The sequence below is a fragment of the Muscardinus avellanarius genome, assembly GCF_963383645.1.
Source record: "Muscardinus avellanarius genome assembly, chromosome: 1".
Lineage (NCBI taxonomy): Eukaryota > Metazoa > Chordata > Mammalia > Rodentia > Gliridae > Muscardinus > Muscardinus avellanarius.
Window position 1 is genome coordinate 139,448,121 of NC_137786.1, and position 21,975 is coordinate 139,470,095.

The 21,975-nt window shown below is 51.4% G+C and overlaps 1 protein-coding gene across 2 annotated transcripts in view; it reads right to left on the reverse strand.

Annotated features, from left to right (window-relative positions):
• Positions 1-9,183: 9,183 nt before the first annotated feature.
• Positions 9,184-21,975, reverse strand: part of ZBTB16 (zinc finger and BTB domain containing 16) — a gene marked incomplete at both ends in the record, with an annotated part of 203,159 nt that continues 190,367 nt past the window's right edge. For both annotated transcript variants that reach the window (XM_080701261.1, XM_080701260.1), the window contains 3 exons: positions 9,184-9,413; positions 11,297-11,464; positions 16,904-17,074. In XM_080701261.1, coding sequence (XP_080557387.1) covers positions 9,184-9,413; positions 11,297-11,464; positions 16,904-17,074 — 569 coding nt within the window. The remainder of the gene's footprint in view (positions 9,414-11,296; positions 11,465-16,903; positions 17,075-21,975) is intronic.

Below are 21,975 nucleotides of genomic sequence, written 5' to 3' on the forward strand. Positions count from 1 at the left end.
GGGGACACAGGACTAAACAGAAATTATCAGACCTTGGGGAGGGCATCTCATTGACAAGCACAGGGGAGAGACAGGAAAAACAGGGTTGCTTTTCACCACCTGCTGGCTATGGAGTCACAGCCTCAGTTTACTCTGGAAAGAGAGGCTAGAGGAGCTGTTGTAAAGGCCGTGTGGCAGTGTCCGGTAAAGAGAAGACCCCGCTGCATGGCGGTGCCTTGCTGTGTGTTGGCCCTCCCTCTCTGTTCAAGAGTGGGAGCAGAGAAGGAGCCCTGGAGTGTCAGGGAGTAGGTATGGATGAGATGACGAATTTCTGATTCCACTTTGTGTTCTGAAGTGGCGAGTTTGGGGGCTCTGTGTCAGGTTGTATCTCTGCACCCCACCTCCTCCGGGAGACACGGGAAGAGAGAACAGCCAGCCAAGCAGTACAGTCAAGCGGCTGAGAACAGCTCAGCTTTGCTATTAATGTAGTCAGTAAATAAATAAAGGAGGGCTTAAGCTTAGTGTACAGCAATCAGTTTAGAACTGCAGGGTAATTAGCGCTGCAGGAGGTTGCGGGGCTGTGGAGTCAGGTTTAAATGAGCGAGTTCACTTTCACCAAGCCACCCCCTGGGGAGCAGAAGAGGCAGCCCGAGGAGCCCGCCCTCCAGCCGATCCTGGAGCGGGTACATTGGCAAGGTTGGGCTGAAGCAAAGGGAGAGCTGGGGGCCGGAGCCCTCCCCGGTGCCCAGGACCAGGCGTGCATGCACACACACACACACACACACACACACACACACACCAGCCCTTCATGGCCAGGAGTCCCTGACTGTGAAGCACCAGCCCGGTGCCTGCTGCTCCATCCTCTGGCACTTGGCAAACCCAGTCTGGGTGATTGTACAAGCAAATACTGGCACAGGTGTGGGGAAGCAGGCTGTATGCACACCTGCCCATGCATATCATGTGGAGGTACCTGGGTGGGCTTGTGGTGAGCTCCCATATACCCCATTTTATGGGTCTGACAACTGCATCCACAGTAAAGTGCTAACCACCTCGTTCCTTCCCTCCTCATCCCCTCTTCCTTTTGCCCATTTGTTCAACCGAGAGGTATTGGGAACAACCATGTGCAGACAGTCCTAGGCTCTGGGAGTATGAAGATATCGAACACACAAATCCTGGCCTCAAGGAACGAAAGTCCACAAGAGGTGACAATAACGAGACCAGGCAATCACAGTGCACCATGACAGGGGAAGCCATAGGAAGTCTGCATGGCCAGGGAAGGATTCCTGAGAAAGGTAAGATTTGAACTGAAACCCAAATAAGGAAAAGAGAAGAAGGCAGGAGACAAGTGTGCTCTGCGCAGCTCCCGGGAGAGAAAACTGCACACGCAAAAAAAAAAAAAAAAAAAAAAAAGGTACTCAGGGGAGGGACTGTGTGCTCCAGAAACGCTTTGTGGTCCCAACGACTGTGGTGGGGGTGGCCAAGGGCCTGGGTGACCTAGAGGTGACGCTGGGTGGTGAGCAGGGCTGTCACTGAGGGGCTTGAAGCCTTGTTGTGGAGCTTGAGTTCCATTCTAAGGGCAGTGAGAAGCCACCAGGGGCTTTCATCAAAGGGGTGACAGACTCTTTGCAATTTTGGGAAATTGCTTTGGCTGTGGGTACAGAGAATGAAATAGTGAAGGATGGGGCAGAGCCCAGGAGCTCAGTATCTTCAGTCTTCTCCCCTGCTGCTCAGAAAAGGGGGCCTCAACCCACGAGGGAAAGCAGGATGAAGAAGGCCTTGGAGGTGGGTCTTCGGCAGGTCTCCAGGGGCTCAGGCCTGCGCTTTGCCACCTCTGGAGGGTGGGAAGCTCCAGGCGGCCAAGGCTGCTGTGACTGTGCCCAGCCTGAGCCCAGCAGACACCTCCAAGAGAAGCTGGGGATGCCCTGGCAAACCCAGTCCTGAAGGAGGTCTCCCAAGGCCGTGGGGCTGGGGCCGGGGCACGGGGTGGGGTGAGCCACTTCGAGAGAGGGAGGAAGGCGGGAGGGAGCGTTCTCAGGCTGGCCGGGCCAGGGCCCCTTTCTCTCCATGAGATCATATCTGGGTCAAAGAGCATGTAAAGCAGGCAGACCCCGGCGGTCACACAAAGCCCATTCAGCCGGCCCTATTCACTCACCTCCTCTCCCCCAGAGCCCGGCCGAGGCGACCCCAGCGCAGCGCCTAAGCCCCCAGCTTTGATGTCCAAGAACAGAAAACGGCGATTAAATGTTGTTTTAAAGAGGGAGTGCTCGCTGCCCTCCCATCTGTCAAGAGAAAGCTGAGGCCCAGGGGGGCGGCGCTGGGGGAGGGGCGGAGGTCCCCTCGGGTGGGGCCTGAGGGGAGCTGCAGCTCCAAATGAAAACAAATACGATTTTGGCCAAAGATTGTTTTCCAAGGAGAGAAACAGACGAGAAGAAAAATGATGTACAACAGAGACATGAAGACAAGAAGAAACCCCAGAGAAATAGCGGGTGGGGGGCAGGGGAGAGAAAGATCGGTTGGGTGAGAGATGAGAGGAACAGAGAATAAAAGGGAAATAGGAAAGTAAAGACAGAGGACTAACTTCTGGAGGGCGGGGGTGGAGCAGTCTTACTGGGTCCTTCTCTTCCTGGCAAGGTTGTCCAGGGCTGAGCGTGGCTCTTGGTGGTTCTGTTCTCATCAGCCACCTTGGGCACCTGGGTCCCAGGAGCTGAAGGACCCTTCCAATCCCGCCCAGTCCCCAGCAAGCAGGGAGGGAAGGCACCAGGCTGCAGGCCTAGAGTGCTGGTGGCATCACTCCCAGTGAAGGGGGAAGGCAGGCCCATGTTTGGCCTCAGCACCCCTTGGGGTGACCTGCCTCCGTAGCCACGGCTGTGTCCCCAGGCCTCAGTGACGGGATGGATGGTGTTGGTAGGGAACAGCTCGCCCGCCGTTTCCAGGATGGAGCGGCACTGGTTTTATAGCTAAGATCAGGGTGGTGGTATGTTTAGTCCCAGGAAGAGGCATGAAGACAGGGGTTGGCCCAGAGACAGGGATGTGAGTTAATCCTGCTGCTCAGGGTGGAAGGTGCCCGCCAGCCCAGCCCAACATGCTCACTCTGCTTGCTCCAACCTCCTGTCTCAGCAGGCCTTGGCTGACAGAACCAAGGGCCTTTCATTGGGTGAAGCTTTAGTTGTGACATTTCTGAAGCTGCCTTAGCTGCCAGGCAGAGGTTGACAGTTGAACTGTTTTGCTATCAGATCTGAACCTAAGTTCTTTTTTAGGGGAAGGGGTTTATTTGGGATAAAACCCAAGGGCATTTATTCTACCTTTGAGCTTCACTTCCGCCCCCCCCCCTTTTTTTTGCATGTCTGGAGATGAAACCCAGGGGCATTCGACCTCCGAGCTACACCTCCTGCCCTGTTTTTTAGTCTTTATTCTGAAACCGGGTCTCACTGAGTTGCAGAGGGCCTCACTAAGTAGCTGCGGCTGTCCACGAACTGCGATCCTCCAGGTCTCAGCCTCCCAAATGCTGGGATTACAAGCGTGTGCCACCACGCCTGGCTTGTAACCCCCCCCCCCCTTTTTGTGTGTGTGTGTGTGAGACAAAGTATAAGTTATTGAGAGCCTCAAACCTGCCATCCTCGAGTGCAGTACTGGGGTTACAGATTTACAGACAGATGTGCGCCACCCCGCCCAGCTCTGGATTTAGGTTCTGATGGATTCTAATCAAGATGTCACACACATGCAAATAGATGTTGGCCCAGGAGGGTATAGCTTCTATTTCGCCCCTCCCTGTGTATTTCCAGAGCAGAATAGTCACTGGTACACAAGAGTCTCATTGAGTGAGTAAATGAAAGAATGTCTATGTAGTATACTGTACCGAGATCAAATGATATTAGTGTATATAACACTATTTCTTAACCTAAAGAAGTGCTAGACAAGTATGTTATTGAGTGGGTATGTGCCTTGTAAATGTGCCATAAAAGTGTCACATAAATAAGGCCGAGTGTGTGTAACACAGAGCTTTCCCTTCCCTCATCCCAACACAAATCTCAGTCCCTCTCCAGCCCCCCAACCCAAGAAAAGGCAGAAAAGACAAAGCACTTTAAAGAAAAAGGGGGACACTTTGAGCCAGAGACAACTGAATTAACTTTATTCTCTTCTAACTGCAGATTCAAGGTATACAACTGAACATTGCTATTTTTCTTATGAGACTTATAAATAAAAATACAAAAAATGTTCACTACAAAAAAATCTACTGTTAGTAGGATGTAAAAAATATTCTCTTTGCTATAGAAGGCACAAACTTCACTTAGTGACACATGGAGAGAAAAAAACCTGCAGCAGTAAATTCATTTTTTTCTTTTTTTTTTTCTTCTTTTCTCTTTTAAATCTTGTCAGAAACACTGAAAATTACAAAGAAACGCATCAATCTACAGGTAACGAAGGCAGATGCGGGAAGCTGCACAGGGCCGCACAACTCCAAGTGAACTGCTCCAGAGAACGGGAAGGACTGGCAAGCAGGACTTAGGGAGTAAGGGGAAGGGGGACAGGAGGGCAGGGAAGGGGCAGGGAGGGTGGGAGAGGGAGGGGAGCGGGGAGAGGGAGAGGAGAGAGAGGGGTCAAGAGATTGATTTGTACAAAAAAGTAACCAGTAAAATTGAAGAAACAAAATTGGGCAACCTCCTAAAATTAGGCTAAGAGGAGGCGCTGAGGTAGACATTAACTAGAACATTGATGAATTAACAACACTATTCTGTAATACAGAGCAATCCGACTGGTACTTGTGCTGTCACGACAGAGGACAAGCCACGAAAACAAACAAAACGAAACAGAACAAACATAATACCCAAACCGAAAGGCTTAGTTTGCTTGGTCCAGCAGGGCCGCGGGGCCCTCAGTGCTATAACTTACATACATATATATATATTTATCTTTATATATATGGGGCGATGGCATGGTGCACCACCACGGCTTCTTAACCTTACGAGGATCATGCATAACACTATGTGAACAAATACTATGATACACACCGGGAGGCCGGGACCCTGTCCACAAAGTGGGCCGCGAGGCCCCAGGAGGCTGTTGCGGCTGGCTGGCAGGCCTGCACTTTCCCTCGCTCTTTCCCCCCCTGACCCAACTCCCCTGGTTTATCCTGCGCCCCCCTCTCGCAACCATCTGTTTTCTTCCTCTACACATCTGGCCCACCCTGTAGGGTTAGCCGCACTCTTTGCTCTCCCACTGAAATGTCCAGGTAAGTGCTGCCATTCATTCCAGCTAAGCCAGCAAAGCTCCAGGAAAGATAAGACAAAATGAGGAGGGGCAGAGATGACAATAAAATAGGCCTAGGAAAAATGGATCAACGGAGCTTCGTCTTTCTGCTCTTCTCGCTCATCCTGGGTGTCCCCAGCTGTCAGGCTAGTTCAGCTAGACAGGGAACCGGCCCGAAGCTCCCCCACCACGGACAGTCCGAGGCCGCCCCGCCCAGTGCAGCATCCTCTCCCCCATAGCAGTTGTACTCACAGTGGCCAGAAAGGTACCACACGCTCGTGAAAATTTGCAGCAGTTTTTTTTTTTCTTTTACTTTCTTTTTCTCAACATGGAAAAACTGTTCAGGCACAAAGATTAAACAAGCCCATGTCGTATCCCTGGATTGTACTGATCACTGGGTTCCCCAGCCTCCTGACTCACCCCATGCCTAGATCTGCCTTCTTCACATGCGTGACCTCCTCCAAAGCAGCCCAAAGCAGCAATGATATTTACTATTTTATATCTCTCTCTTGCTATATATATCTCTCTATATATATATTTGTCTATCCTATATACACATAGGATTTTAATGCTTTGAATGAGCGAAGGAGTGAACAGGAAAAGAACACACAAGTGAGGGGAAATGTCACCGAAAGCACTAAGGTTCACACTTGCAGGAGCTGGGTGTGTGTGGGAAGGGGCCGTTAGTTAACCCACGTGGACTTTCCGGGCTGGAGAAGGTTCACTGTGCGGATAAGGCAGGAGCTCGTCGCGTTTCTGCAGGACCACCGCTAAAGGCAGTGGCTGGCAGGAGGGACCAGAGGGTGGAAAGAAGAGGGGAGTAGACGCCCTCGGAGTCCCCCGGGGAGGATGCAGCCTGTCTTTCTCGCCTCCCATCCTGCCCGGTGGCCATCAGGCCTGGCCCAGACGGCCTCGCCAACTTCAGAATCGTCTGTGTCTGTGGATGGGAAGCTGGGAAGGAGGCCTGTTGCACTCCATTGGGTCCATGCTGGACTCCACGTGGGGCTTCATGGGCGGCAGGGAGAGAGCACAGCAAGAAGAGAGGTGCCATGGGGCTCCCTCGAGGACCCCTTCCTCCCAGGACTGGGATCTGTACAGCCCTCAGGGACTGGTGGGTCAGGCAGGTGCTGAGTTAGTACCATTGAAGCCACAACACCAGATTACTGACAACGTCGCGTGATCTACACACAACCGCACACACAGAACACACACATACACACGCACGCGCACAAAGGGATACTTTGCTGTTGGTGGTGTTGAATTTTTTTTCTTTTTTCTTTTGTATTTTTGTTCCTATTCACATTACAGAAGGAAAGGGCAAGGTCCTGTAGAACTGACAAAAGGAACTAACAAATATTACAAAAATATTACAATTTGTAAAGACCAGCTCAGTCCTCCTTGCATTTCTGGTTGGGGAGTTGAGTTGGAGGGGGACTGAGAGGCCAGCTAGATCTATGGAATCGTTTGATTTAGTTTTTTCCCCTTTCCCACCAATGCTGAATGACATCTTGCTGTTGAAAAATACTGTTTTCTGGGATTTCAGATCCCCCGAGGGCCACCGAGACCCCTTCTTCCTGGACGGCAGGAGGAAGGCATAGTGCACACGGTTTCCTACAGACCGGCCCTCCCAGGGAAGAGCTCACTCTGTTCACATTATAGACAAGACAACTGCTCCAGTCACATATTTCAAGTTTAACTTCTTTTCCTTTCCAAAGCACTAAGTCATTATCATAGTTGCAAAACCGCACCCGCCCTACTTCCTCATCCCTAAACCACAACCTAGTGACCCGCTACCCCCAATCCACATCCCCCCAACACACAATTTTTAAGGCCTTCAGATTTGGTGGATGAGATTGCAGGGGAAGGCAGGAGGGAAGGGGCTGAGGGACAGGGGGGTGGTCACAGCAGCACCCATCCCTCGGCTTCCTCGCAACCCTTCTCCCCAAAACCGCTTCTCTAAACCACTTCTTAAAACCTAAGTTCAAACACAGCCACAACTTTCTCAGAGAGAGAAAGGAAAGAAAACAAAACAAGACAAAAAAAAAAAACTCTTACACATAAAGCATGAGATGAAACGAGGGGGGGGGCATCCCAAAGCAAACACTAATATTACAAATGTGCTTTCCAAAGTTTGCGGGGAGGAAGGAGACTGGGGAGAAAGGGGACCTCGAGCAGCAGAAGGGCAGGCAGGAAAGTAACAGAAGAGACTGGACGAACATAAGAACATAAGAGGTAGCTTTTAAGAAAACAACGCCCCACCCAACACACTGAAACCCAGTGAGTCCTGCCCCCCACCCCCGCCACACACACCAGCCACAAAAGTACACCAGTTTGGCAATAATGATGCACAGAGACGTTCAACCACACAGTTGCAAAGATCTGAATGGCACAGGCCTCGGAGCCCGAATGACCAAGCAAGGACCCAGGGTTGTAGGAATGGTGGGTCTCTTCTCCAGTGTGTTCCAAGTCACCCATGCTGGGCACAGATGAGCTGAGCCCTGGGCATCATCTCCTCGACCCACCCTTCCTGCCCTCCCATTCAGATCCTGAGTCTTTAGTTCTTCTGTCCAGCTCCATCCAGCTGGGAGGCTGGTCCCCGGGGTATGGGGAGAGCCCTGGCCAGCTCCAGTCTAAAGCCAACTATTAACTTGCACAAGAAAGAGAAAAGAAAACCCTCGTCATTCCTCCAACCCCCAACCAAAAAAGAGATACAGGGGTTAAAAAAGCTCATGAGGTCACAAAAAACTGAGGTAATTCAAGTACAATGTGCTAACAGGGGACACAGAAAAGAAGCAAAACATAACACAAGGCCAAAGCACTTCCAGCTCCTCCTCCTCCTCCCTGCAGACCCAGGCGCCCAGGAGCCAGGAATTCTGTGCTGCTCTCTGGACCGGGGTGTTCCCGCCCAGCTCACCAGGTCTGAGGGCCGCAGGCCCTGTGCTTTAAGGGTCCCCAGTGCGACAGCAACTTCCTCCCTGGCCAGCTCCCCTCTTGCCAGCAGGTGTCCATTTCCTCCTCTGGGTGTAGGAGGACAGCCACTCTTTCCCTTGGACAATGAGCCCTTTCACCAATTCTTTCCCCTGGGGATTGAAACGGGGTTGTAGGGGTATGTGTGTTGGAGGTGTTGGGGGGATATAACATCTTTAGTTGTTATGTTTTTCCATTCTGGACGCAAAAGCAGCTCAGCAGGAATCGTGCTCTTGATGGGGCTTGGCCAGGGTGGGGTGCTCATTTACTTTGTTCTGAGTTCTTAGAAAGCTACTGGGAGGAAGGGGCTCTGGAGCCCCATGAGCAACTGGAGGAGGAGGCAAGCATCACCCAGATCCAGGAGGAGCTAGGGGCCCCCTAAGGCCGGGGGACAGCAGTGGACTGGGAGCTGGGGGCCAGGAGGGGAAGGGGAAGAGCCGCCAGGAGGGGCACCAGATGTGGCAGGGCAGAGGAGCGCAACGGTGAGCCAAGAGCGGCGGGAGAGAGAGCCTCCCTCGTCCCCGCAAACCACAGCTGCCATTGTGAGCCTCAACCGGGGACCCCACCGTCTGCAGCCAATCTCCACTCCCCTCCCTCCATCCCCAGAGCAGGCAGCAGGCAGGCAGAGACTGTGGCTCTGACCAGAGGGCCTCTGGCCCCCTTCCTAGCCTCTATTTCTGGTCACAGAAGGAGGCTGGGAGAGGGAAGAGACTATGAGTGAACAAACCCACTCCCCCACCCAAGAAATCAGGCGACCTCTGGCCTGGGGGGAGGGCAGAGGCCTCCAGGAGAAGGGCAAGGGCTTGGCATACAGGCCACCTGGAGCCCAGAGAGAATCCAAGGCCAAATAGCTATCAGGTTTCCTTTCCTTTCTCTCTCTCTGTTTCTTTTTTATTTTCATGTTTTCCTTTTCTCTTGCACAGTCCTTCCTCCACTGCATTCGCTCGCACTCGCCTTTCCTGCCTGCTCCTGCCCCGTGCGGGGCCTCCCTCACACGTAGCACAGGTAGAGGTACGTCTTCTCTATCCTCCAGTCGGGCGGGATCTCCTCCGGCTTGTGGCCCTTCATGTGCTTCTGCATGGAGGAGAGGCTGGGGCAGTACTCCGTACAGATGGTGCACTGGTAGGGCGAGGCGCCGTTGTGCGTCCGCAGGTGCTTAATCATGGCCGAGTAGTCCCGGGAGCGCTGGTGGCAGAGCTTGCACTCAAAAGGCTTCTCACCTGCAGAGGGGGTGAGGTGGGCAGAGAGAGAGGGGGTGGGGGAGTGAGGACAGGGTGTGGATGCAAGGGCCTCTGTCACCTTTGAGCCTAGGGGAACTGTCCAAGATGGTGGACCACCATCCAGCACGGTGGCCACTAGACGCACATGGCTGCCGATGTGTCTAGTGCGACCGCAGCACTTTGTTTGCTGCTCTTTTTCGTTTTGACTCATGTGAACAGCCACACGTGGCTAGTCGCAGTGGGGTGGTGGGGCACAGCTCCAGCTCCTTGCCTTACTACTCTTAACTTTCCCAAAGGCCCATGCTCTTCCCTGATAATTAAGGAAATGGACGTCTCTGAAGGGGACAGGAAGGCCCTGGAAATCAGTTCATCCACGGAGAGCAGGGCAAAGGATGAAGTCCTTTCAGGGCTACAGCTGGAGGAAAGTAGAGATTGGGGAGATCCAGGGAACCAGCCCTTCCAATATGCCACACCCGGGCATCCATCCAGTTAAAGTGCTAAGAGCCTGCCCTAGACTCCGCCTTCCTCTCGGGTTTGAATGGGAGAACCTAGGTGTGCACAGCCACGCCCCAGCCTGCTACCCCAGCCTCCCCTCCGCTAGAGTCCCCTGGAGCTGAGCAGAGGATGTAAGGGAACCTGGTTTCAATACAGTAATTAACTGGCTGGCCATCTCGCTATCAATACTACTCCGTGCAGAGGCCCCAGCAAATAATGAAGTAATGAACAGCCAAAGTGATCTAACTATCGACCAGCTATTTACAATAGTCACTGTCAATGCATTTAATGATCCGTCCACTGGGTCACATCCCCAAACAAGGGGCTAAGGAAACCCCAGGGCTCTGGGAAATCCTTTGGGTCACTCCAGTCGTCAACAATGGACACCCCATCTTCTCCTTGTGGCCCCAAGCTGGAGGCAAGAAATCAGAGCTTCGAGGACCCGCAGCTCTGCTCCCTGCTCCCTGGGAGCAACCCATTCCCCTAAGAGGCAGAAAACGCCGAGGCTCCTCCCCGTCCTCTGGACAGGCCAGCTGTCTCCCTGTGAGAAGGCTCCCTAGTTTGTCAGGTCCTACTACTTCTCATGTGCAGAGGAATCCTCCCAAATATCGACCCTCACCCTAACTGGTGGGGAGTGTCTAGCAACTGGCTCTCCAAAAGCCCTCATCCCGCCCATTGCTATGCTGTGAGTACTCCCACTGAGGCCAGCTTTATGCGGCCAAGGTGATATCCCTGATTTTGAAATTGGGAAAAGACAAGCTTTCACAAGCAGGTATAGGACTCTGCTGCCCCAACTTGCAAACTTCTGGAAGTCTAGACCATGATCACTTGTCCATCCTCAGACCCTGGGAATATTAGTCGCTCATATTTCTTTATGCAGAGAGAGAGAGAGAGAGAGAGAGACAGACAGACAGACAGACAGACAGACAGACAGACAGACAGACAGACTGGAAGTACTCTGAAATGGCCAAACATTATACATACCAGGGGGTTATTAAGTACATCTGTCCCTTAAGGTCAGAAATAAACCTGCTCTAATTTCACAATCTCCCATCTCCCACCTTCTCACCCTAATTCTCCAGCCAGAGGAAACCACCCTCTTCCCTGTCGGCTAATCTGGCCAGTTTAACACTAACTCAGGACTCGGGAATGGACAGTGTCTTGCAAGTCATCCCTCAGCTATTGGTATGGCTGCCTCAGGGCCTGATCTGCCCAGCCTCCTACAGAAGCATGCCGTAATTGATCAGCAATATCAGCCTTGGCCTTGGAGGGGCAGTGCCATTCAGCCTTCCACATTCGCCCTTAGTAGAACCTCTTCTCTTTGGCTCGCTTGGGCTTCTCTGGAGACCCCCCACTCGCAGCCCGCCTGGCCCCAGGTCCCCCGGTACCTGTGTGCACCCTGTAGTGCGTCTCCAGCTGGTGCTTGAGGCTGAACTTCTTGCCGCAGCCGTTGCACTCATAGGGCTTCTCCCCCGTGTGGATACGCTTGTGGCTCTTGAGTGTGCTCTCGTCCCGGAAGCAGCTGCCACAGAACTCACACTCGTACGGGTGGTCGCCTGTGGGGACAGGAGCTGAGTCAAGCCCTTATTGCTCCCTGCACCTTCTCCAAGGGACAGTAAGGCACGCTTGGTACCCCAGGAAGAAGGGACTGCCTGTATTCATCACCTCCAAAGATGACCTACAAGTTCACAGCCTCTGATGCTGCCCAGAACATAAATAGGTGGGACATTTGTTCACATACATCTGTACTTTACTGTGGCCCAGCAGTCCTGCATGGGGCATAGGCCAGTCCTAGGGAAGAGTCCATTTGATTTTCTGATGGTGAGCAGAGCTGGGGGTTCTGAGACCTTGCCCTATATCTTATTATTTATTTATTTATTTATTTATATTTATTGATTGATTGATTGATTGCAGTACTGGGAATGGAACCCAGGGGCATTCTACCTCCGAGTTATACCCCCAGCTCTATTTATTTTTCTTATTCTTTATTTTGAAACAGGGTCTCACTGAGTTGCAAAGGGCCTTGCTAAGTAGCTGAGGCTGGCCGCAAACCACGATCTCCCCTGTCTCAGCCTCTCGAATGCTGGGAATACAAACATGAGCCACCATGCCCGGCTTGCCCAACTTCTTTTAATACCTCTTCTCAACCCTTCCACCACTCACGCCTGATTCTCCTTCCCTCAAAATATGCCTCCAACTTGGGGAATTTCTTATTGTCTGCCAAACACGTTCTGCTCTTTCCCACCTCCACAATTTAACATAGCTGGTCCTTCTGCTTGACATCATCTTCTTCTTTCCCTGGTGAACTCCAAGATATCCTTCTAAGCCCAGCTCATACAGTTTCCTTGTTTGAAATCTTCCCTGTCGTCCCCAGGCAGAATTAGTCATATTTTCTTCTCTGACCTACAGAGAACAGCTACCCAGCGTTTTGTTCTTTTACTAGCAATAACACATTTTTTTTGTTGTTGTTAGCACTGTCCCATTTGAACAGCCCGTATTTGTTGAGTATTCACTATTAAATACTAAGAACTTCATATAGATCGTATTATGTGGCCATGGTGACTACCTTAAAGAAGATATTTTTCTTCCTTTACAGAACAACAAGTTGCTTACTGGTGCTTAATCATCATCCCCAAGGTCACAGAGTAAGTAGCTAAGCTCTGGTCTGGTTCTAGAGCTGGGACACTAGGTACTTATCAGATTGCTATTGGTGTATTGCATTGAACCAACTGGCATGGCCACCAGGCGGACCCTCGAACCGCAGCGCCTCCAGGTTGAGAGGCGAGCCTCATCCACCCTTGGCCTCTGCACGTAGCCTAGGGATGACCCAGACAGACTGCTGGAAAATGTGGGGTGTGTTAAGCCTGGGGAGAATTGTCTTTCCTTGGTCTGGAATGTAAGCCATTCACCTCCCTTTGGGGGCATCCCACTCTTAAATCTCAGGAGGGTGAGAGATTGGGGTGTCAGGACCTTGCATTTTGTACCCAAAGTGGGGGACCTGGGGGATACAAGGTGGGGACTTTAGCTACTTATTTATTACAGGAGTGAAGGCACAGACAATAAAGATAGATTGATCACCCCAGACTTTGTTCATGAATATTTAAATATCACTGATTCGTCTTGTCACTGTAATTACAATTTCTCTGGGCTGCATCTCCAACCACCACAGTTTATGGTAAAGAATGGCCCACTGTATTTCACTTGTCCCTCTGCAGATGTGCGGGGCTGCCAACCGTGTAATGTCCTCTGCATTTCATACATTTTCTTCAGCTGCTGAAGGTTTAAGTCATCCACAATGACCTACGTTTTTTCATTATCCCCATGTCAAACTGCGCTCGTGCCTGGGCATAAATTGTCCTTCTCCTTATAGACTCGCAAGCCTGCGCCTTCACTTCCTCTTTAAAATGATATTTTACTCTCTTCCCTCTCTCCCCTCCTCAGGCCACTAACCAAACCTCCCCCTCCCAAATGCAGGCCCCTGTGTCCACATAAATTCTCATCTCTTCTGATGATGCTGAAGGGTTTTTAAGGCTGTGTGGGGAGTGGATATGGGGTCTGTTCACTGGCTGACTCTCTCACGGGTGGAAGATTTGCACAAAGCTCTGAGGGCATAAGGCAGGGTGGGGGACTTTTATCTGGGAAGGTCTTGTTCCAGTGCACACCAGTCTATGGGACACCCTGGCTCAGAGGCACGGCCAGCAAGTCCCTTGCTTGCAGATGTAGAGATGGACCGAGTCCTAGGCTCGTGGGTAAGGAGACTAATACCTGCCTGGCCTCTCACTGCTGGGGCTAATTCCCCAGTCCCCAGCCCCATCAGACTCGAGAGGAGAAGAGGCCAGTACAGATCCGGGTGCTAATTAGCTGTGTGTCTAACAGAGCGAGGGTCAGTGTGTGTGTGTGTGTGTGTGTGTGTGTGTGTGTGTGTGTGTGTGTGTGTTTGTGTGTGTGTGTCTACACACCACTCTCTGTCTGCACACGTGGCCCCCGTCTGACATCTGACTCCCTCTCCTCACCGAATCGGCAACGATTACGACTTTAATCAAAGATTCAGTATCCTCATTAAGATATAAATAAATAAATAAAGCAAGGGCCATGTGAGACTTCAGCCGGAGCCGGTAATTAAAACGTACATCGGCAGCCACCCCGCCTGGGGGAGGTGGTAAGTGGGGGTGACTGCCCGAGTGTGCCTTTATCTTCCGAGGGAGGGGGAATCCTCAAAGTTTAAACTCCAACAGAGGGGCTTGTTGGATCTGACTTTTATGAATTTAATTATGAACTGGATTGCATGTTAAGTGAGTTTAAATAGAAATCTCTTGAGTCCACCCAGGGAAAGGAATAAAAAGAACTTGGAAGACAAGATAGATGACACACACACACACACATGCGCGCGCGCGCGCGCGCACACACACACACACACACACACACACACACACACACACACACACCCTACCCAGCTTTTTTGGTGTGGCAAGCACGGGGCCTGCCCCCCTCACCCTCAGAGTTGATCGTATCAGTGTTGCCATAATGTCCACAAAACTGGCGGCAGAACTCAAAATCTAATTTGTGGTATGTTGATTAACTCTGTAGACTCACTAATGAGCTTGACATTAAGTGCAGGACAAACGAGACTAATTAGGGCCCCTCTGGCCCGCCCGATGCACCTGTGACCCCCTCCCCCTTCCTCAGTTTGTCATTACCTGGTGGTTTGTTTCCCTGGCTCTAGCCAAGCCCAGTGTCCTCCCTCCCTGGCCCAGCCCCTCCCTTCAGCACAGCTGAGCGTTTATTATATGATGAGCCATGTGAATCAGGGATCCATCAATGCCAAGAGCACGGCTGGACTAACCTACCAAACACAGCTGCCGATGCTAAACACCCGGCCCCAGCAGCAAATGGGCCAAGAACAACAGAATATTAATGAGGCATTGTGTGGGGTGTGTGGAGCCTGTATGTGGCTGATGTGAAAATCTATGGGGTTTGCATGTGCGCACACAGGCAGCACACGTGTTCTGTGCTTCCTAGAATAAGCAAGGGCTTCTCCTCACCTCTGTCTCTCCCCATGGATCTGAACCACGATGGACACAGAGCAAAGCAGGACTAGCATTTGCGTATCTGAGCCTTAGAAGGTGGCCTGGGCAAAGCAGGGTGTATCCTGGGTTGACTTAGTAGGACTGGAATCATTCAAGTCAAGCCGCTAAAAGGTGAGTGGCCATCTTTCTTAAAAGGAGGAATGTGGGGACCTGTTGAGAGAGGCGCTGATAGAAGGCACATATACCTGCAGGGAGATTCTTATGTTGTCATTATAGAGAAGGTCCTTGTCTGTATCCTTTCTTCTGTGGCCATTCTTGTTGTACCCTACACTCTGGGACCTCCCTCTTCCTACTGCAGCAATCACAAGTAGTTCTAAGTAAATCCGGTGATGCCAGGGCATCGTGCTCCTATAGATAGGACAGCACCCAGAAGTAAGAGTCCAGGAAGGCCAGCTTTATCCAGGGTACCAAAGCTCTCTTTACTCAGCAGAGCTTCTCTCCTATGAAAGGCCTGTCCTCTACTCAGTCCAAGCTGTGATGAGACTCTCAAGAATGAAGAGAGAGATCCCTCTATGAGGCAACTAGCTTTTAGACCCTTTTCAATGGGCATCTTCACCCTGCATAGCCTACGTACCATGTACAGATAGAGACCTGGCTGCCGCCCTCCCTCTGAAACCAGGGCAGAAACACACACAGAGACAGATGCAGATTCAGAGATGGCCGTGCCTTTACCAGGGAGCATTCAGTGAACACTTTGTTTTGTCTCAGGGAGAAAAAGGAAGTTACAATATCTATTCCTCTGCTAGGGGAAGACCAAGAGCTGCTGCAAGAAGGTAAACACTTCTTGGCCTCAGTCACCAAGTGTCCCAGCCCCAACACCTAGAGGGTGGCAGCAGGGCTCATCCAGGGCCTGGTTACCTGGCCCGGCCTCCTGGACTGACAGCCTCTTCTACACCCCATAATGTGGAACTGGCTGACAGGGGTATTTGATGGCTCATTGTTTAAATGACCTCACTATCTTCTTTAAACAACGTAAAGGCCAAGTAGACACCATCTGCTATTGGGGTGAAACTAAAGGGCTCCTTTAACTTGTCCTTCATAGCCCAAAGGTGACCTTGGAAGTACTTGCAGATGGCTCAGGGCAGTAACAGTGTGGGGGTGCGGCAGGCAGAGTTAGAGGCTTGGCAGATAAACTTGCCTCAATATGCATTTTGAACCAGACTGCATCAGAATCCCTTGGGAATATTTTTTATTTTCCTGTGGTACCGGGAATCGAATCTAGGGGCACTCTTAACACTGAGCTATATCCCCAATCCTTTTTATTATATTTTCTTATTTTGAAAAAGGGTCTTGCTAAATTGCCCAGGTTGGCTTCGGAGTTGTGATCCTCCAATCTCAGTTTCCATAGTACCAGATTACAAGTGTGCACCGTGCGGCTGAGAATACTTATTAATAATGCAGAGTTGTGAATCCCACACCTTGGGCCCATAGAATCAAAGTATCTGAGTGTGGGACTTAGGGATCTGAATTTTGGGGGAATGTGTATATTTGTGGTACAGAAGACTGAACCCATCAGGGATGTTCTACTTCTGAGTTACACCCTCAACTTTATTTATTTATTTATTTATTTTGAAACAAGTTTTGCTAAGTTACTGAGGCTGGCTTCAAACCTGGAATCCTGCTGTTTCAGCCTCTCAAGTATTGTGATTACAGGCATATGCTACCATGCCTGGTAAGTCTGCATTTTTTAATAAACATTTTGTGTTGATCATGAAGAGACTGAGAACCGATGATCCACAGCACAAGGCTGGGAGAACAGTCAACATTTATCTACACTACAGGAAGGCCCTGTGTATCCAATCCTTGAGCGGGTGACTCAGGCTGGCGCCTCTACTTCATGTCTTTGGAGGTAAATCTAGACACGCACCCCCAGAGATTGCAACCTACCCATCACCTGGACGGGCCTACCTGTGTGTGAGCGCAGGTGGCGTTTGAGGGCGGTGTGGCTGGGGAAGGTGCGGTTGCACTCACTGCAGATGTAGCTGCGCACGCCCGCGTGAACCTCCATGTGCTGCTGGAGTGCGCTCTGTGCCTGGAAGCGCTTCCCACACAGCAGACAGAAGACAGCCATGTCCGTGCCTGCAGGAGACAACAGAGGGAGAGAGCCTCAGGAGGGTGGAAACACAGGGCCAATTCTTTACACATCCAGCCCAGAGTCGGAGCCACCTCAGGACCGGCGCTCCCAAGCACCCATGCTCAAGAGCAAACCCAGACGCAGCCCAGGCCACGCAGTGTGTGGTTCCAGTGGACACAATCTACAGTTGTCCTGCCCTGATGGGACCTGGACTAGTGGGTGAAAGAGGACCACTGACCATAAATGTGACCACATCAAGTACAGATCTTCAAGTAAGGGGGTGCTATGAGGAGAAGGCAGGGTCAGACGAAGGGAATACATCAGAGGGGCTCTATACAGTCTGAGCAGTGGGGAGTGAGGGTAGGCTCTGCGAGGTCCAACACCAACACAGACTGTACAGACCGGCCACTGTTGCAACATCACACATTTAAAACTACAACTCCAAAAGGCAGGCTCTTGATAGTGTCGTCCTTCAGATGAGGTAACTGAGGCACAGAGAGACTGAGTCACTTGTCCAGAATTCTGCGGAGTTCGTAAACAGCCGTGTCTCTGGGATGCATACCAGACAGCCTGGATCTGAATCCTTTCCTGAAGAGTATCTACAGATCCTATTATTTTAACCACTTCTCCATCCACTAAAGCATGAATCAGAGAGTCCATTCCTTCAACAAACATTTCAGGATGCCGCCTGCAAGTAGAACCTTCTGTGTAGCACTGGGGATGTGACAATGGGAGGACATACAAAGTCTCTGCTCTGATCGCTGATGCCGCCTGGCACCCTGGGCCAACAGAGAGAGCATCTGATGAAGGAACGGCATCCGTGAACTCTCAGGGCTGGTGGGTTAGCGGATTAGACAGAAGTATGGCAGCGTGGCTGGGAAAGTGGGGAGAGTGTCAGAAGGAAGCTACAGAGGAAGGCAGGGGCCAGGTCACATGGGGTCCTGAAAACAGTGTTAAGGGCTTTAGATTTACTGTCAAAGCAAGTGAGCTAGTGAGTGACATGAGATTTTCAATGCATTCTGTCCTGTCATTCCCCACGCTGATCCAGTAGCACAGGTAGCCCACAGCGCCCCACAGAGACAGGCTGACATTTTAGAAGTGCTATCCGCCCCTCCCCAATGTTGTGGTGGAGACAAGGCCTTTCTGGCTATAAGACCACATGAAGAAGTACCTCACCTTGCACCTGAGTCCTAACTGCTCATTCACTGCCTGCTATATTTCATTCAATTTCCCCAAGCACATCAGCCCTCCCACCCCCAAGCCTACCTGCTCCCTCTCTCTGCAGGCACCTGGGCAACATCACCTGTGCCCACCCCACATCACCATCCCCTGTGAGAGCGAAGGGCAGTTAGGCCTGGAGCCTGCCAATGCAGACCAAGGGCAGGGAGAGCCAGGGCCTTGCCTAACAGATGTCATGGGATGCTCAGCGTGGAGCCAGGGAGCCTCTGGTGGCAGATGGGGTTGAAGGGAAAGGTCGGCATGAATAGCCTTGCTGCCTTCCTGGCTTGACACGTCTAGTGGAGGTCTGGTTCTTGCCGTCTCTGGTACATCGTTGTCTGTGTTCAGGATGGAGCAGTGGGAAGAAGACAAGGGACTGCTTCTCACCATCCTCCCCATAGGATCCATTTCCTCTCTGAAGCGTACGCCCCTACTGCCATGCTCTATCCCACCAGTAGTTAGGAATGCTCAAAGGGGGAACAGGAGTACAAGCAAGTATCTGGCCTGCTCCTGGCCCTCAACAGGCAGAGGGGAGAGCAAATGGGATGGCACAGGGCCAGGTGCTTCATCCGTGCTGCCATCTTATTTAATGCCTCCATCCTTACAAGGTAGGTGCTCTTGTCTCCATTTTTACAAATAAGAAAACAGAGAGATTAAATAACTTGCCCAAGTTCACACAGTGAGAAAGAGGAAGAGATGAGACCTAGAAATGGCTTAATCTGTTTGATTTCAGAAACTACAGTGCTGGGTCTGGTTTTACCTCGGGGCTAGTCACCTGTCTGTCTAGGCCTCCCCTGGAAGAGATGCAGTAGTGACAGGAGGGGCAAGCACCAATCCTTCGACAGTGGCTGGAGGAGTGGACCGGAAGGTGATCCCGAGGCACAGCTCACTTAACCTCCCAACCCTGACTGCGCTGCGCTGGGATCCAGCAAGATCTCCAGGGAGCATCAGTTGGGGTGTCTGGTTCCACTTGATAAAGGGACACATTGAAGGAGGTGGACTGACATGGAGCAGGTGGCACCCAGGGCTCACAGTGAATCCTTGGCCAGCCTGGCCACCACACATGGGAGCGGAGTCCATCGGCAGCACGTGTTCTGATAGGGCAGCCCTGCACGTCAGCTGGAGGCTCCCAGCACCAGTCCTCACCCCCACCCCACAGAAGGCCCTGATTAGGCCAGGTGTTCAAACAGCTGGCTTAAGTCAGCAGGAGGGAACAGGCGTCCTGGGCAGGCCAGGCCCCCTAAGAGCAAAGCTTCTCCTTGTGCTTCCTCTGAGATCCCAGCACAGGACACCCTGAGCCCTATTGAGGACTGGCACTGCCCATAAGGCAGGCCAAGATCCTACAGCAGCTTCCTGCCCTTGGCGCTTCCCAAGGCCCCTAGAAGCTGTCCTACACTATCATCGCTAGCTCTCAGGACGGCCCCAAACCACTTTGCGTCAATGGAGCTGACTCCCTGACCCATTAGCAAGCATAGGCACCACAGGAGGCAACTGGGATTAAGCAGAGAAACAGAATCCCAGATTAGGGGGGGACACTGGTGAGTCAACACCCCTCCAGATGATAAACAAGACAAGGGGACCCCAAGAGGGCTGCGGGGATTTGAGAAGTGGGGAGTAACTGAGAAGCTGAGGGCTGGGGAGTGGGGTGCCAGGCTGGCTAAGGAAACACCACGAGCAGATTTCAGAGCAGGTGGCGGAGAGGGCAGGCACCGGGGATGGAGACGGCCTGGAAAACTGGGTGTCAGAGCAGAGGGCTGTGCATGCCAGATGGGGCAACCTAGACGTCATTCCACAGGCAATGTCAGGTTGTGGGAGGACTGGGGGGTAGCTATGACCAGAATATCTGTGTCCCCCAGAATACATATGTTGAAATCCTAACCTTCAGGGTGACATTATCAGGGCCTTTTGGAAGTGTTAGAACACAAGGTAGAGCTCTCATGAATCAGATTAGTGCCTTTATAGAAAAGGCCCAAAGCCAAGTGTGGTAGTACTTGGGAGGTTGAGCCAGGAGGATCTCTGACTTGAGGCCAGACTAGGCAACTTAGTGAGACCCTGTTTCAAAAGTAATAATAATAATAATAATAATAATAATAATAATAATAATAAATAAATAAAAGGCAGGGGTACAGTTGGGAGGTAGAATGTCCCTGGGCTCAATCCCTGTTACCAAAAAAAGGGGAACCTAGCCCAATTCACCAGTACACAGAAGTCAGCAGTCTGCAACCAGGACGACCATCCTCAACAGACCTGGTCCTGCTGATCTTAGACTTTCCAGCCTCCACAACTATGAGGAATTAATTTCTCTAAGTTGTTATAGCACCTCAAACTAACTAAGACAAGGTGCTAGCATGCCACCATATCAGAGGCCAGTTCCTCTGTGTGCAATACAGGCACCAACAGCAATGGCCATCCCTGATGGATGCAGGGAGAGAGCTGGTGCCTAAGGGCTATGGCTGGAGGAGACCAGGGACCAGATGAGGGAGGGGCTTTGAGGATAAGAGGAGAGGTGGAGACAGGACTGGGGCCTGAAGAGTGGTACCCACCAAGGCCCAGAGGCCAGCTCTGCACCTTGTCCACAGGTTTAAAGTTAAGTGGTCACTGTATAGAAGGGAAATGCTATGCTGTCCCTCCACTGATCTCCCCCTACCCCCATTTCTGGATATTCTGGGCACAGTGGCTTTCCCTGGGTACTCATTCACAACCAAGGGGAAGAGGGGGCTTGGAGGTCCTGTATCCACTTCCCCTATTCTTCTGCTCAGGGCCCCAGCAGTCGTGATGATGGAAAAGTACATTTAAAAAAAGAAAAACAGAGACGGGTGGGGGAGAAGTGGGTGAGATACAAGGAAAGCCATCGGTGCATGCAAGTTAAAAATCTAGAGACTAGATTTGAGTTATTAAACAATTTGCCGCTCTTTCTGCCTAGCTGATTGTTCGCATGTATGATGAGTCAGGGCAGATTCTATTACACTGGGAGATTAAGCAAATAAATGCTCGCTTTTGGAAACACATTAAAATGTGGGACTACGGAAATAAAATTATCTAGAAAATTGTATTAGCAATTCATTAGCTGCATCGAGATGTGCGGCAGGGCCAGGGGGCCGCCAGCGTTGGAACACTCTCCCTGCAGACCTAAGCTCCCTCCTCCACAAAACCCCGGTGTTGGCGCTGCAGGGCAAGAGGAAGGATATCTGCTAGAGGGAGAAGGTCTTGGGAAACCACACGGTCAGCAAGACACAGGAAGGAAAAGGAAGCAGAGACCCCAGCTCTGTAGCTTGATTTGCCTCTTGACCCTGAGTGGGTCATTTAACTTCCCTGAATCAGAGTGTGCCCATCAATTGTCATATTGCTTGGGTTTGGTAACAACATCAAATGAGATCCTAATGATATAGTGGTCACAGAGCCAATGCCAGCCCAAATGATGATTTTGTCGGAATTAGAAAATCATATTTCTTCCTCTGGGCAGATACAGATCCTCATTTTTGGCCAGTAAAGAGAGGGCTGGATTTCAGGCTCTGTTTCTCTCCTAGCTGGGCACCCTTGTGCAGTGGACAACCTGGATCACGAATCATAGCAGTCCCCAGCAGTATACAAGCCTAAGTGGTTTTATTGACTCTGGGTTGCTTCTTCCAGGAAGCCGGCCCTAGCAAAGGCATCTAGGGTGAGTTACACCATTTAGGACTCAGTGCCA